General features: G+C 49.8%; 1 protein-coding gene across 1 annotated transcript in view; it reads left to right on the top strand.

Moving 5' to 3' along the window:
• The window catches only part of LOC128309742 (low-density lipoprotein receptor-related protein 1), a 74,510-nt gene that overhangs the window by 58,075 nt on the left and 3,202 nt on the right, over positions 1–13,233 (top strand). The window contains exons 4-11 of the mRNA XM_053046206.1: positions 5–1,187; positions 1,266–1,478; positions 1,551–2,612; positions 2,692–4,719; positions 4,785–4,992; positions 5,059–10,727; positions 10,799–12,258; positions 12,338–13,180. Coding sequence (XP_052902166.1) covers positions 5–1,187; positions 1,266–1,478; positions 1,551–2,612; positions 2,692–4,719; positions 4,785–4,992; positions 5,059–10,727; positions 10,799–12,258; positions 12,338–13,180 — 12,666 coding nt within the window. The remainder of the gene's footprint in view (positions 1–4; positions 1,188–1,265; positions 1,479–1,550; positions 2,613–2,691; positions 4,720–4,784; positions 4,993–5,058; positions 10,728–10,798; positions 12,259–12,337; positions 13,181–13,233) is intronic.

Below are 13,233 nucleotides of genomic sequence, written 5' to 3' on the forward strand. Positions count from 1 at the left end.
CCAGTGCCCAAGGACGAGCCAGCTTCACTGCTGTTTACCACCTTCAACAAGGTACGGAAAGTTGCTATCAGCAACAGAACAGCGGTCCTGGAAGGATCTCTTTCCTTGAATGTCACCAATGACGGTGAATATCTTAAGCAGTCTTTTCCGCGCATTCGTGCCATGGAAATGGTACATCGAAATCGTACGTTTTGTCTGGCGCGTGTCAAGGGTAAATCGTTGCTGGAGTGCTACAGTGTCGATAACACCTCACACAGCTGGACCATGCCGCGTCCGGATCTCTTTCCCAACCTCGAAGACATCGTGGACATTCGGCTTGACTGGGTGTCGGGCAACTGGTACTATCTGGACCAGCAGCGGGAAATTATCTTCGTCTGTTCGCCACAGATGCTACACTGCGCGATCGTCGTGGAAGCCTTATCCGAAGTACTCCGGCCACGCCGGATGGCTCTCGATCCCACCAAAGGATTCCTGTTTTTCTCCAAATGGGGTAGCGGTGACGTCAGCATCGAAAGGTCCCTGCTCGACGGTACCAATCGGAGCTCGATCGTACTGAACAAAATTATCACCCCGCTCGACATTGCACTCGATCTGGTGATGCAGCACGTGTACTGGGTGGATACACATCTGGATACGGTACAGCGCGTGAACTATGACGGCAGCGGTCGATGGTTTCCGAAACGAAGCTCAAACTTCCTGTTCAACTTTCAAACTCTCTATGCGCTGGACGTATTCGAGAGAACCATCTATCTGGCGTCATGGCAAAATGGCAGCATAGTGGCCCTGAACGGTAGCACCGGAGAAACGCGTGTTGTAGTCCCAAATGCCCCTCACGCTGTACACCTACACGTGTTTCACAGACAAAAGCAGCCAGAAGTGGCACATCCATGTCGCATACAGAACGGTGGCTGCGATCAGTTATGCATACCAGTGTGGAAAAAAATCGGTGTTGCCATTGCACAATGTATGTGTTCGCCAGGTTACCGGTTGAAGACAAAATCACAGTGCATGCTGATCAAAAGACCAACGTTTCTGCTGTATGCCAAATCGAGTCCCGCCATGATACGCGGGTTTGCTGTTGGTATGAAATCGCAGGAAGCTATTGTGCCCGTTACCGATCTAGGTGATCACATCACGTTCGACTATCATGTGGAGGACCAGTTAATATTCTTCTCCCATAGCAATAAGTATGTTTAACCCGGTCTTGAGGGACACATCATGAAATGCTTTCTGTAAACCTTACCGTTTCTTCCTTTTTTCCCTAGAGACTCTCCTTCGTTTCGAATTGAATCGCAAAAATTGGACGGTACTGATCGGGAACTGATATTGGACAGTCCAGGATCATGTGATGGGATTTCGTACGATTGGTTAGGGAACAATATTTTCTGGACGGATTCTGACAGAAATCACATTTCGGTCGTAAAGCTAGGATCTAAACGGTCCCGTTTTACGGTACTGCGGCATCTCTACGCGCCTAAGTATGTATTTTTAGCCGAAACCTTTTTTTATAGCTAAAATTTGTTAAATTATTCCGTATTCTAACTCAACAGGTCCATTGTGGTGGATTCAAAGCAGGGCTGGATGTACTGGTCATCGTGGTCGGTTCCCAGTGGACGTATCGATCGTGCGTGGATGAATGGATCCCATTCGGAACTGTTGGTAAGCAGCAAAAATCGTCCAATTGAATGGCCAACGGGTCTTTCATTAGATACGATCCAAAAGCGATTATTCTGGTGCGATGCACGACTCAGCGTGATAGAAAGCGTCAATCTAGATGGAAGCAATCGAGTGGTGCTGTTCGATGGACAGTCACACAACCGTTTTCCAATCGCTCTTGCCGTCCATCGTCAGCTGATTTATTTTGCTGATAGTGTAAAGGGTCACATCGAGAAGCTTAACTTGAGCGATCCGCTTACGCTGGAAACAATTACCATCGAAAAACCGCAAGTGTTGGGTCTTAAAATCTTCGACAACCTCACCCAGTACGGAGGGAACGGACGGAACGCGTGCGAAATAGACTGTCCTGGTATCTGCTTAAACACTCCCATTGGAACGGCCAGTTGCAAATGTGAAGATGGTCAGACATTGCTGCTCCCGTCCGATGGCAAACCGGCCTCCTGTATACCCTTCATTCTGCAACATACGTTGGCGACCTGCAACAACAGTACGCATTTCTTATGTCGTAATAAAATCGACTGTATTGAAATCAAGTATACTTGCGATGGCGATCAGGACTGTGAGGATGGCAGCGATGAAGAAATTACACCTGTGGGGCCATGCGATCCTAACTGCGATCTTGAGCATAACTTCAAGTGTGACGAGCAGAGATGCATTAGCCGCTCGCACGTTTGTGACGGATCGGTGGATTGTATCGACGAAAGCGATGAAGATTACATCAACTGTCCAAACAAAACGTGCAGTGAGCATTTTTTTCAGTGTGAAATCAGTCATCGATGCATACCGAACACCTGGGTATGCGATCGACACCTCGACTGCGGACCGAACGATAATTCTGACGAACCAGAACACTGCCACAAATGTCCAGAGTTTGAATGCAAAAACTCTGCCTGTGTGCCGTTTGAATTTCTCTGCGATGGAGTGGATAACTGTGGGTAAGTTTAGTGGCGTTGTCGTCAATGATCGTATATCCTAATCTCATTGCTCACTGCTGTTTTTATTGTTCAATTTTAGTGACAAATCCGACGAATCGCAGTGTGACGTTGACTGTGGTGCAAATGAATTTTTCTGCAGTCCTCACGGTTGCATCGATCGTTCGCTAATGTGCGACCCCAAACTCAACTGTTTAAATGCATTCAACGAATGCGACAAGCTTCCTAAGACTGGAGCCAATGCGACTACCCATACTAGCATTCCGATTCGTTCGGAATCGGAACTACAAGAACTCTGCAGGCAGGATCTTAAGATAGTTTGTGGGTCAGACAAGCAGTGCGAGGAAAACTATAACAGTGTGTGCCAGCGAATGAAATTCGGACCATTCAATGAAACGATGATCTGCCATCATCCAGACCGGCTGTGTCGGATCACCAACGAATGTATAACTGTAGCGCAACTTTGCAATGGTCGAACTGAATGTCCCGATGGTACGGATGAAGGATTTCGATGCGCTGAAAAACTATGTGATACATCTAACGACTGTTCACACTCGTGCCATAATGCCCCGGAGGGCTTGGTATGCTCCTGTCCGCCGCATTTATTTCTGCAACCAAATGGGCATGACTGTGGCCATGATCATGCCTGTGACAGATGGGACACCTGCTCGCAAGTTTGCACGAAAACTGGAACACACTATCGGTGTGATTGTGTCGAAGGATACACGCTTATGTACGATAAGTTTACCTGCCGTAGTAATAACGGCGATTCGCCGTACGTCATTTTTAGTAACCGACAGGAGATTCTTGGTGTCGATCTGAACACCCTTGGCGTTAGAAGCTTCTACACTTCATTGCGAAACACAATCGCATTAGATTTCCTCTATCGCAACGATTCCATTCAGATATTCTGGTCGGATGTGATGGATGACAAGATCTATCGCGGTACGTTGAAGAACGACACGTTAAGCAATGTCGAAGCAGTAGTTCAGTCCGGGCTATCGACGGCCGAAGGTCTTGCGGTGGACTGGATTGGAATGAACATCTACTGGATCGATTCAAATCTCGATCAAATCGAGGTGGCCAAAACGAATGGAAGCTTCCGGCGAACGTTGGTTGCCGGTGATATGGTGAACCCTCGAGCAATCGCGCTAGATCCGATGGAAGGTGTCCTGTTTTGGACCGACTGGGAGGAAGGCTCACCAAGGTTGGAACGCTGCACTATGGCTGGAGAAAACCGCACGGTGATCAAATACGTAGAAACGGACGGTGGATGGCCGAATGGAATAGCGCTAGACTACATTCCACGACGTGTGTACTGGATCGACGCACGGTCCGATTCGATTCACACGATCACCTACGATGGGCTAGATCATCATCTCGTGATCAAGGATCAAGGTGTGCTCGCACATCCGTTTAGTATAACCGTGTTCGATAACTATGTGTACTGGACCGATTGGCGAACGTACTCCGTTATACGGGCAAACAAATGGAACGGCACGGATGTGACAGTGATACACAAGACGCAAAGTCAACCATTTGGAATACAAATCCTACACTCCAGTCGACAGCCAAACTCCCAGCCAAACCCGTGTGCCGCTAACAATGGAGGTTGTTCGCATTTGTGCTTGCTGAGCGTTGGTTTGCGTCATGAGTGTGCGTGCCCACATGTGATGCGACTGCATGAGGATCGCATGCAGTGCGTGCCGAATGAGGAAATTCTGCTGTTTGTCGTGCTAACCGAAATTCGTGGTGTCGATCTGCAACAGCCTGCGCATTACACGATACCAACCATCAGTCACCAGACGCAAGTTGTACAGCCTGCCGTGCTGGACTACGATATCAGTGCTGCGCGGTTGTATTGGAACGATGTACAGCTAAATGAAATCAAATCATCCGGTTTGGCGACGGGACCGATCGAAACCATACTTGATACGGACATTTCCCATTCGTTGGGATTTGCCGTGGATTGGATTTCAAAGCTGCTCTACTTTTCTACTGGCAACGAAACAAACAGCCGCATTATGGTAAGCAATCTGAACGGCGAGTATGTGACAGAAATTGCTGATGATTTGGCCCTGGTCAACAGTCTAGTAGTGTATCCAACAAGGTGAGAAGCGACGAACGTTACATGGTTATGATATCCTAACGAAAGCATTTGTTTACATTCCCCAGAGGTATGATGTACTTTGCAACGATGAGCGAAACACCCAAATTGTACGAGCTGTATACCAGTCGTATGGACGGATCCGAACGAAAGTTGATAAGTAATTCAACTTTCTATTCGATCGATAGTTTGGCACTCGATTTTGAAACAAATCGACTGTACTACATTTCCTCAAAAGCTGGAGAAATTAACTACTACGACATTGGAAGTAGCAAAGTATGTGTTTTTATACACTGTTTTTATATTATGGAAAACATGCTTATCTATTTGTTCCTGTTTCAGATTATTAAAGTGCTTCCATCGCACCAAGACGGTCACCCCATCAGCACAATTACGATATACCGTGATTCGATCTATTACGACGACAATCAGGATGGTCGCATAATGCGCTGCAATAAAAATCTTTGCCAAAATCCCGTCTCCGTGCGAAACAATACGAGTGGTCTGAACGCGATCCGAATGTACCATCCCGGAGCACAGAGTGGCACCAACTCATGCCAAAAGCGAACGGACGGAAGCACAGGAACCGGCTGCGAACATCTCTGTATTCCTGTGTCGGCCCAAAGCCACGTGTGTCGCTGTGCGATCGGCTATAAAAGCGATCCACGCAACGCGTCACGCTGCATCGGTTTGGATGACATTTTGGTGTATTCGGTCGGCCATCAGCTCAAGGGTATTGCGCTTTCGGTATCTGAGGGGACAACGGACTCGCCATTGCGCCAGCAGGATACTCTTGGACCGCTGCAGCAAATTTCGTTGGCTACAGGCATCGATTTTCATGTAGCGCATGATTACGTATACATCGCCGATACTGACCGAGGATCAATCACACGCATCAAACGCGATGGCAGTGCGCGGGAAACAATCATAAGCAACTTCGAGCAGGTGGTCGATGGCAGCACGCTCGACTGGCTAGGTGGCATAGCGATCGATTGGGTGGCCGAGAACATCTATTGGACGGACCAGAAACGAAACTTGATCGAGGTGGCACGTTTGAACGGAAGTCTTCGGTTCGTGGTCGCTTCGGATGTGGAAAGCCCCCAGTTGCTGGCTATTGATCCAATTCAGGGTTATCTGTTTTATGTCACCCGCGGAACCATAGGACGAATGGGTTTGGATGGTTCCGGCAACTTCATTCTGGTCAACCGTACCGCTGGAATCAATGATCTCGCGCTGGATCTGGAAAATCAGGTAGTTTATTGGTGCGAAACGAGTACCGATACAATCTGGAAGGTGGATTATGATGGCAACTTGAAGCGGCTGTTGTTGAACGGCACTTCGCACAATCCAAAATCGTTGGATCTTTTCGCAGACTCTATTTATTGGGCAGATTCGCGTGGAAACATATACGAAGCTAGTTTGAGTAACGTTTTCAACTACCGAACAGTGGTGGAGGCGCTGGAAATGTCGTTGCTGAAAGATATTAAAATATTCTCCAGCCGTAAGCAAAGTAAAACTAACGCCTGCGGAGCGTCGAACGGTGGTTGTCAGGAGCTTTGCCTGTTCAACGGTACCCATCCCATATGTGCCTGCTCGCATGGTAAAATATCTGCTGCCGATTTGAAGACTTGTGAACCGTACGAAAATTTCTTGCTATTTTCGCGTCAATCAGCAATCGAAAGTATCCACATGACGGACGCAAACAACATAAATGGTCCTATACCGGAGATTAAGAATGCGTCCTATCTGAAAAATACTATCGCCCTGAGTTACGATTATGAGCAGCAGTTGATTTTCTACTCGGACATCGACCACAGCACAATCAATTGCGTGTACTTTAACGGTACCGAGCATCGACGTATCGTCACAAAGCAACTGACCGTTGAAGGCCTTGCATTTAACGTGCTTACTCGTGCGCTCTTTTGGACATCGAACAACGAGGCAGCCATTCGATCGTTAGACCTGAACAATGCTTCACTGTCCGATCCGGTTGCAAACGCGGCGCTGGTACAAGATGTGATAAAACTCCGAGCCACGGACAAACCGCGCGGTATCGCCGTAGAGCCGTGTCTTGCGATGGTGTACTGGACAAACTGGAACCAGCAAGCCGCCTCCATACAGCGAGCATATCCTTCGGGGTATGGTTTGGAGAGCATCATCACCAGTGACATCCAAATGCCAAACGCACTAACGCTGGATTACCAAGCGCGTAAACTATATTGGGCCGATGCGTTCTTAGATAAGGTAGAGCGGGCGGACTACGATGGAAAGCACCGGATAGTGTTGGCACACTCTACTCCCAAGCATCCGTTTGCGCTGGCTGTGTTTGGTGATCTACTCTTTTGGACTGATCTCACCTTGCACGCGGTGGTACGAGCAAACAAATATTCTGGCAGCGATATCGTGCTGTTGCGCCGCGACATTGCACAACCGATGGGAATTGTGGCGGTGCAAAAAATCGACAAGGAATGTGCCGCCGATCCGTGCCAGGTAATGAACGGGTTCTGCGAAGATATGTGTTTAACCGATGCCGCTGGCAAGGTGGAATGCCACTGTACGCAAGGCGTGCTTGCATCCGATGGACAGCGTTGCATTCCAAAAGCGTTGAGCAACTGTTCTTCTTCCGAGTTTAGCTGCACCAACGGAAATTGCATACCATTTCATCTTACGTGCGATTCTATTAAGCAGTGCTTGGATGGATCGGATGAGCTAGCGACCTTCTGCTCCCATCGGCCATGCCCAACAGGATTTTTCCGGTGCAACAATGCGCGCTGTATTCCACAGAACCAGCAGTGCAACCACATACAGAATTGTGGTGACGGAAGCGACGAGATTGGGTGCAGCTGCAACAACGCAACACATTTCCGTTGCTCGAACGGTCAGTGCATCGTCAAATCGATGCGCTGCGATTACGAACCCGACTGCAAGGACGTGTCGGATGAGATTGGCTGCCCGGTAACGCGCAATTGTATGGCTGGGTTTATTAAGTGCGCTAACACGACTGCCTGTTACATGCCCACCTGGCGCTGTGACGGCGAGAACGATTGTTGGGACAACGCGGACGAGCAGGATTGTCCAACGGCCATCCCAACCTGCCCGGAGGACAAGTTCCTGTGCGCCAATGGACGCTGTATACCGCAATCGTGGCGCTGTGACGACGAAGACGATTGCACGGATGCGATTGGCGGAGCGTTGAGTTCGGATGAGGTCGGTTGCGTAAAGCATTGCAAAACAAATCAATTCAAATGCACCAACACGTCCGAGTGCATCTCGAACAGTTGGCAGTGTGATGGCCATCCGGACTGTGCGGACGGTTCAGACGAGGGTGACCACTGTTCGAGACGTGACTGTCCCGAAACGGAGTTCCAATGCCCAACGACAAACCGTTGCATCCCACAAAAGTGGGTCTGTGACGGTGATGTGGATTGCGGAGCAACGCAGGACGACGAGATGGGTTGTGACGAGATGATGATGAACGAGTGTGATAAGACTTCGTTCACCTGCACAAATGGTGAGTGCATCAGTCTGCTGCACGTGTGCGATGGAGAGCAGGACTGTGTGGACGGTTCCGACGAACCACTGTACTGCAAGGAAGGCGACGATGGCTACGATGACGAGGGCGCCAGTGTGTTTGACCTTCTGTGTGGTCATCCGGACCAGTTCCGCTGTACCAATGGCAAGTGCATCGAACGCAATCTCACCTGCAATGTGAATGCTGATTGTGCGGATGGGTCGGATGAAGACATACGGTTGTGTCGCAATACGACACTCATTTGCGCTGGGCCGGATCTGTTCCGCTGTGAAAGTGGTGCCTGTATCGTGAGCAGTATGCTTTGCGACGGTGCAAATGATTGTGGCGACTGGAGCGATGAGAAATCATGCCGGATCAACGAGTGCACGATGATTCCGGATCTATGCGCGCACGACTGTGAGGATCTTCCCGTCGGCTATGAATGCGTTTGCCGGAAAGGATTCCGCGTGAATGTTCATGACAAGCATCTGTGTGTGGATGTGGACGAGTGTACGGAGCAGCAGCCAAGACCGTGCACACAAACCTGCGTCAACACGCACGGTTCATACCACTGTTCGTGTTTGGAAGGATACGTGCTGCGTGATAACGACACCTGTCGTGCCGACGGAGATCAAATCATCCCGCCCAGACTGATCTTCGCCAACCGGTACTATCTGCGAGAGGTTGATTTGAGCGGTGGCATGACAATCTTGGCGCACAATTTAACCAACGCCATTACGCTGGATTACGATTGGTTGGAAAAATGTTACTACTGGTCCGACGTTACGCGCACGGTTACTACCGTCAAACGTATGTGTGACAGAAGCGATGGCGAAGAGGACAATCGCACCATCGAAGTGGTGCATAGAACGAACCTGAAAAATCCCGAAGGATTGGCGGTCGATTGGGTAGGTCGGAATTTGTACTGGTGCGATAAAGGGTTGGACACAATCGAGGTATCGAAGCTGGATGGACGGTTCCGGCGAGTGTTGATTAACGAGGCGCTACAGAAACCTCGGGCCATTGCGCTAGATCCCTATCGGCGCAACATGTACTGGACGGATTGGGGCGATCAACCGCACATCGGACGGGCCGGCATGGATGGAAGCAATCAGACGATCCTTATCAAGGAGCAGCTCGGTTGGCCAAACGCTCTCACGATCAGCTTTGAGACAAACCAACTGTTCTGGGGTGACGCTCGGGAAGATTATATCGCCGTGAGCGATCTAGACGGGCAAAATGTGCGAATATTGCTAACGCGAACTCGTCAACCGACGCTCAAGTTACACCACGTGTTCGCCATTGCCGTATGGGAGGATCGCATCTACTGGTCGGATTTGGATTCAAAGTCCATCGAGTACTGTCACAAGTTCCGAGGAGATGGTTGTGGCACGCTCATCACCACCATACATCGCCCCATGGACATACGCATCTATCATCCCTACAGACAGAAACAACCAACGGTTAACCCGTGCGAAACTGCCGGCTGTCAAACGATGTGTGTCCTGTCGCCTGAACCAGCCGGATACAGATGTCTTTGTCCGGATAACTTCGTCCTGGCAGCGGACGGCAAGAGCTGTACGGCCAATTGCTCTGCCGCACATTTCCAGTGCCCCAACACGTTCAAGTGCATTCCTTTCTATTGGGTCTGTGACAAGCAGGATGATTGTGGGGACGGAAGTGATGAGCCATCGGACTGTCCCACATTCAACTGCGAAGCGGGCCAATTCCAGTGCCTCAACAAACATTGTATTAATCCGAGCCAAATCTGTGATGGCATCGATCAGTGCGGCGATCTGTCGGACGAGCGAGATTGCGATCGTTTCGAATGTTTCAGTTCCCACTTCAAGTGCGGTTCTTCGGCGGCCAAAAATACGAGCGCATTCTGTATAGAGGGTGCCCGCCGCTGCGACGAGGTTGTCAACTGCCCGGACGGTGAAGACGAGCAGGACTGTGAGCCAAAAAATTGTACCTCGACCCAGTTCCGGTGCGCCAACGGCGGCAAGTGCATTGACCGCACGTGGATGTGCGATAATGTAGCGGACTGTCACGATGGTTCGGATGAGCAGGTCTGTGGTCCGGGTACCACCTGTTTCGAGCACGAATTTCGCTGTACCGAAGGTCGCTGCATACCACAGTCGTGGGTGTGTGACGATGAAAAGGACTGTGTCAATGGAGAAGATGAAACGGCAAACTGCCAGAAGCCGGAAGAGATTACGTGCGAACCAACGAACTTCCGTTGCAACAACTCCAAATGCATTCCCGGCAGATGGCGTTGCGATTTCGAAAACGATTGCGGCGATAACTCGGACGAGATGAACTGTGAGCTTCGGAACTGTTCCGAGTCGGAGTTCCGTTGCCGCGACGGGCATTGCATACGCGGGATTCGCCGTTGTGACAATGAGTTCAATTGTGCGGATCATAGCGATGAGGAAAATTGCAACATCACCTGCGGTGCGAATCAATTCAAGTGCAAAAATCATCCGGCCTGTATTAGCGAGTAAGCAGCTGAGAATGGTATTTAATTGTTTAACCTCAAAGATTGACTGAGAATTTTGGTTTTACTTTCAGCAAATTTAAATGCGATGGCGATAACGACTGCATCGACGAATCGGACGAAGAAGACTGCAAGTGTAAGGAAGGCGAGTATCGTTGCAACAATGGGAAGTGCATTCTCAGCAGCTGGGTGTGTGACGGCATTGACGATTGTCTGGACAACTCGGACGAAATGGGCGAATACTGCAAGGAGCACGGTTGTAATAAACGTGCCTTCCGCTGTACTAATCATAACTGTATACGAAAGAGCTTGATGTGCGATAATAAGGATGATTGCGGAGATAACAGTGACGAGAAGAGCGCCCTGTGCCAGAAGTGTCCGTCGAATTCGTTCCGCTGCAGCAGCGACTCGAAATGCATTGACATAGCGTTACGCTGTGATCAAACCCCGCACTGTCTGGACGAGTCTGATGAGATTGGATGCATCAAAACAGGATGTGGGTTTGGTGCATGCAGTCAGGTTTGCGTAGAAAAGAAGGGCCACTATACTTGTCGCTGCGCAGAAGGATACGTAAAGGGTGGACCGGGACGCAATGCAACGTGTGTTGCGGTCGACGAGCAGGGAATATTGCTGGTCGCATCGGAGTCTGATTTCCGCAGTCTGTACGTGGACACACCGGTTATGGGATACTTGCAAACTTCTTCGTTGAAGATTGATCGGTTCGATTTCACAATCACGCGCCACAACATTACACTCTTCTGGATCGACAGCTATGACTCGAGCATCAATAAGATATTCATGGACACCACGGTCAAGGATGGGGACTACACACAGCCACCAGTCCAAAAGAAGAAACACTCCCGTCGGGATCTCCCTGCGCCAGCGCCTCCATCCTACGATCGTATCAAAACGCTGGACGGTAAACATTCATCGGTCGTGCTGAAAGATAACGAAACCGTACCGATTGCGATAGCGTGCGATTGGCTAACGGAACGATTGTACGTGATCAATAAGAGCCGCAGTAATATTTTCGTGATGAGCTTCAACGGTACCAATCATACCACGCTGACCGCCACCGGGAAACATCCGATCGATCTGGTGGTAGATCCGACGAGCGGCGTTATGGTATGGTCCATCATGGAAACGATCATCAGCTCGGGTATGGATGGCCATGGCAAGCAAAAGCTAGTTCACACCAATGTGGAGTGGGCTTCCGGGTTGGCCATCGATACGATTACGAAACGCCTATACTGGGCAGACTACAGAAAATCGACTATCGAAACGTGCCTTCTGTTAAGCGGTGGCGATCGTCACGTCATCGCGGAACTGCACGATTACTCCAAACCAAAGCTGCTGGATGTGTTCGAAGACAGCGTGTACGTGATACTATACAATCAGAACATTCTGAAGCTGAACAAGTACGGGCGAGACAATGGAACGTACATGAACGAGGAGGCCCGTAGCGCTAGTGGATCCGGAGGCTATCGATCCTCTGATGTTCACTTCATACACCCGCTGAAACATGACCGAAGTAGTAAGTTTGATTGTCATTACGATTTGTAAAGTATCGAACAGGAATCATATCGAAATTTCATTTCCCTGTCTCGTTTCAGTTCCAAATCCCTGTGTTATGCATCCCTGCCATCATTCGACTGTGTGTTTGCTCTCAACCGAAAACCGCCTAAAACGTAGCTGCATCTGTACAGACGAACGACCGCGTGCAGTGTTTGACGATCGAGGGGAAGTGAAGGCGTGTCTTGGCGCAACAGTTCAGCCACCGGAGTGTAAACTGCACTGTAACTACGGCACCTGTTTCATCGATTCCGATGGTCAACAGAAGTGCAAATGTTCTTCCAGCTTTGATGGCAAATATTGCGATCATTACATCTGTTCTGGGTACTGCAAGAACAAGGGCTTCTGTGAGATTGTTAACAATGAGCCAAAGTGCACCTGTTTGTCCCAATGGACGGGCAAACGGTGTGACATCTCGACCAACAAGTGCCAACGGTACTGTCACAACGGTGGAAATTGTACGATTGTACAGCGTGACGGCGGTACGCTTAGCTGCAGCTGTCCGGCCGGATATACTGGCGAACAATGTGAGCACTGTTCGAATCTGCGGTGTGAAAATGGAGGAGTCTGTCGGAAAACCACCACCGACCGTAGCCAGTGCCTGTGTGCGGAGGGGTACGTCGGGCGCAATTGCGAAAAGAATGTGTGCACTGCGTTCTGCGAAAATCGTGGCGTGTGTACGATCGAGCGTGGTGCAGCGAAATGTAGCTGCCCGGAGAACACGTACGGCGAACGATGCCAGCTACGAGACTGTCCAGATCTATGCCAAAATGGGGGCAACTGTGTTCCGGGAGAGCGACCGTACTGTAAGTGTCGCCAGGGCTATGAAGGTCCTTACTGTGAGCACGATCTGTGCGAGCTGCCGGAAGCAACGCGTCCAAACTGTAAGTGCTATCTACGGTGTTATGTGCAGCAAGTTGAATGTAATTGGTGTCAA

This window comes from Anopheles moucheti, chromosome 2 (assembly GCF_943734755.1).
Source record: "Anopheles moucheti chromosome 2, idAnoMoucSN_F20_07, whole genome shotgun sequence".
Taxonomy (NCBI): domain Eukaryota; kingdom Metazoa; phylum Arthropoda; class Insecta; order Diptera; family Culicidae; genus Anopheles; species Anopheles moucheti.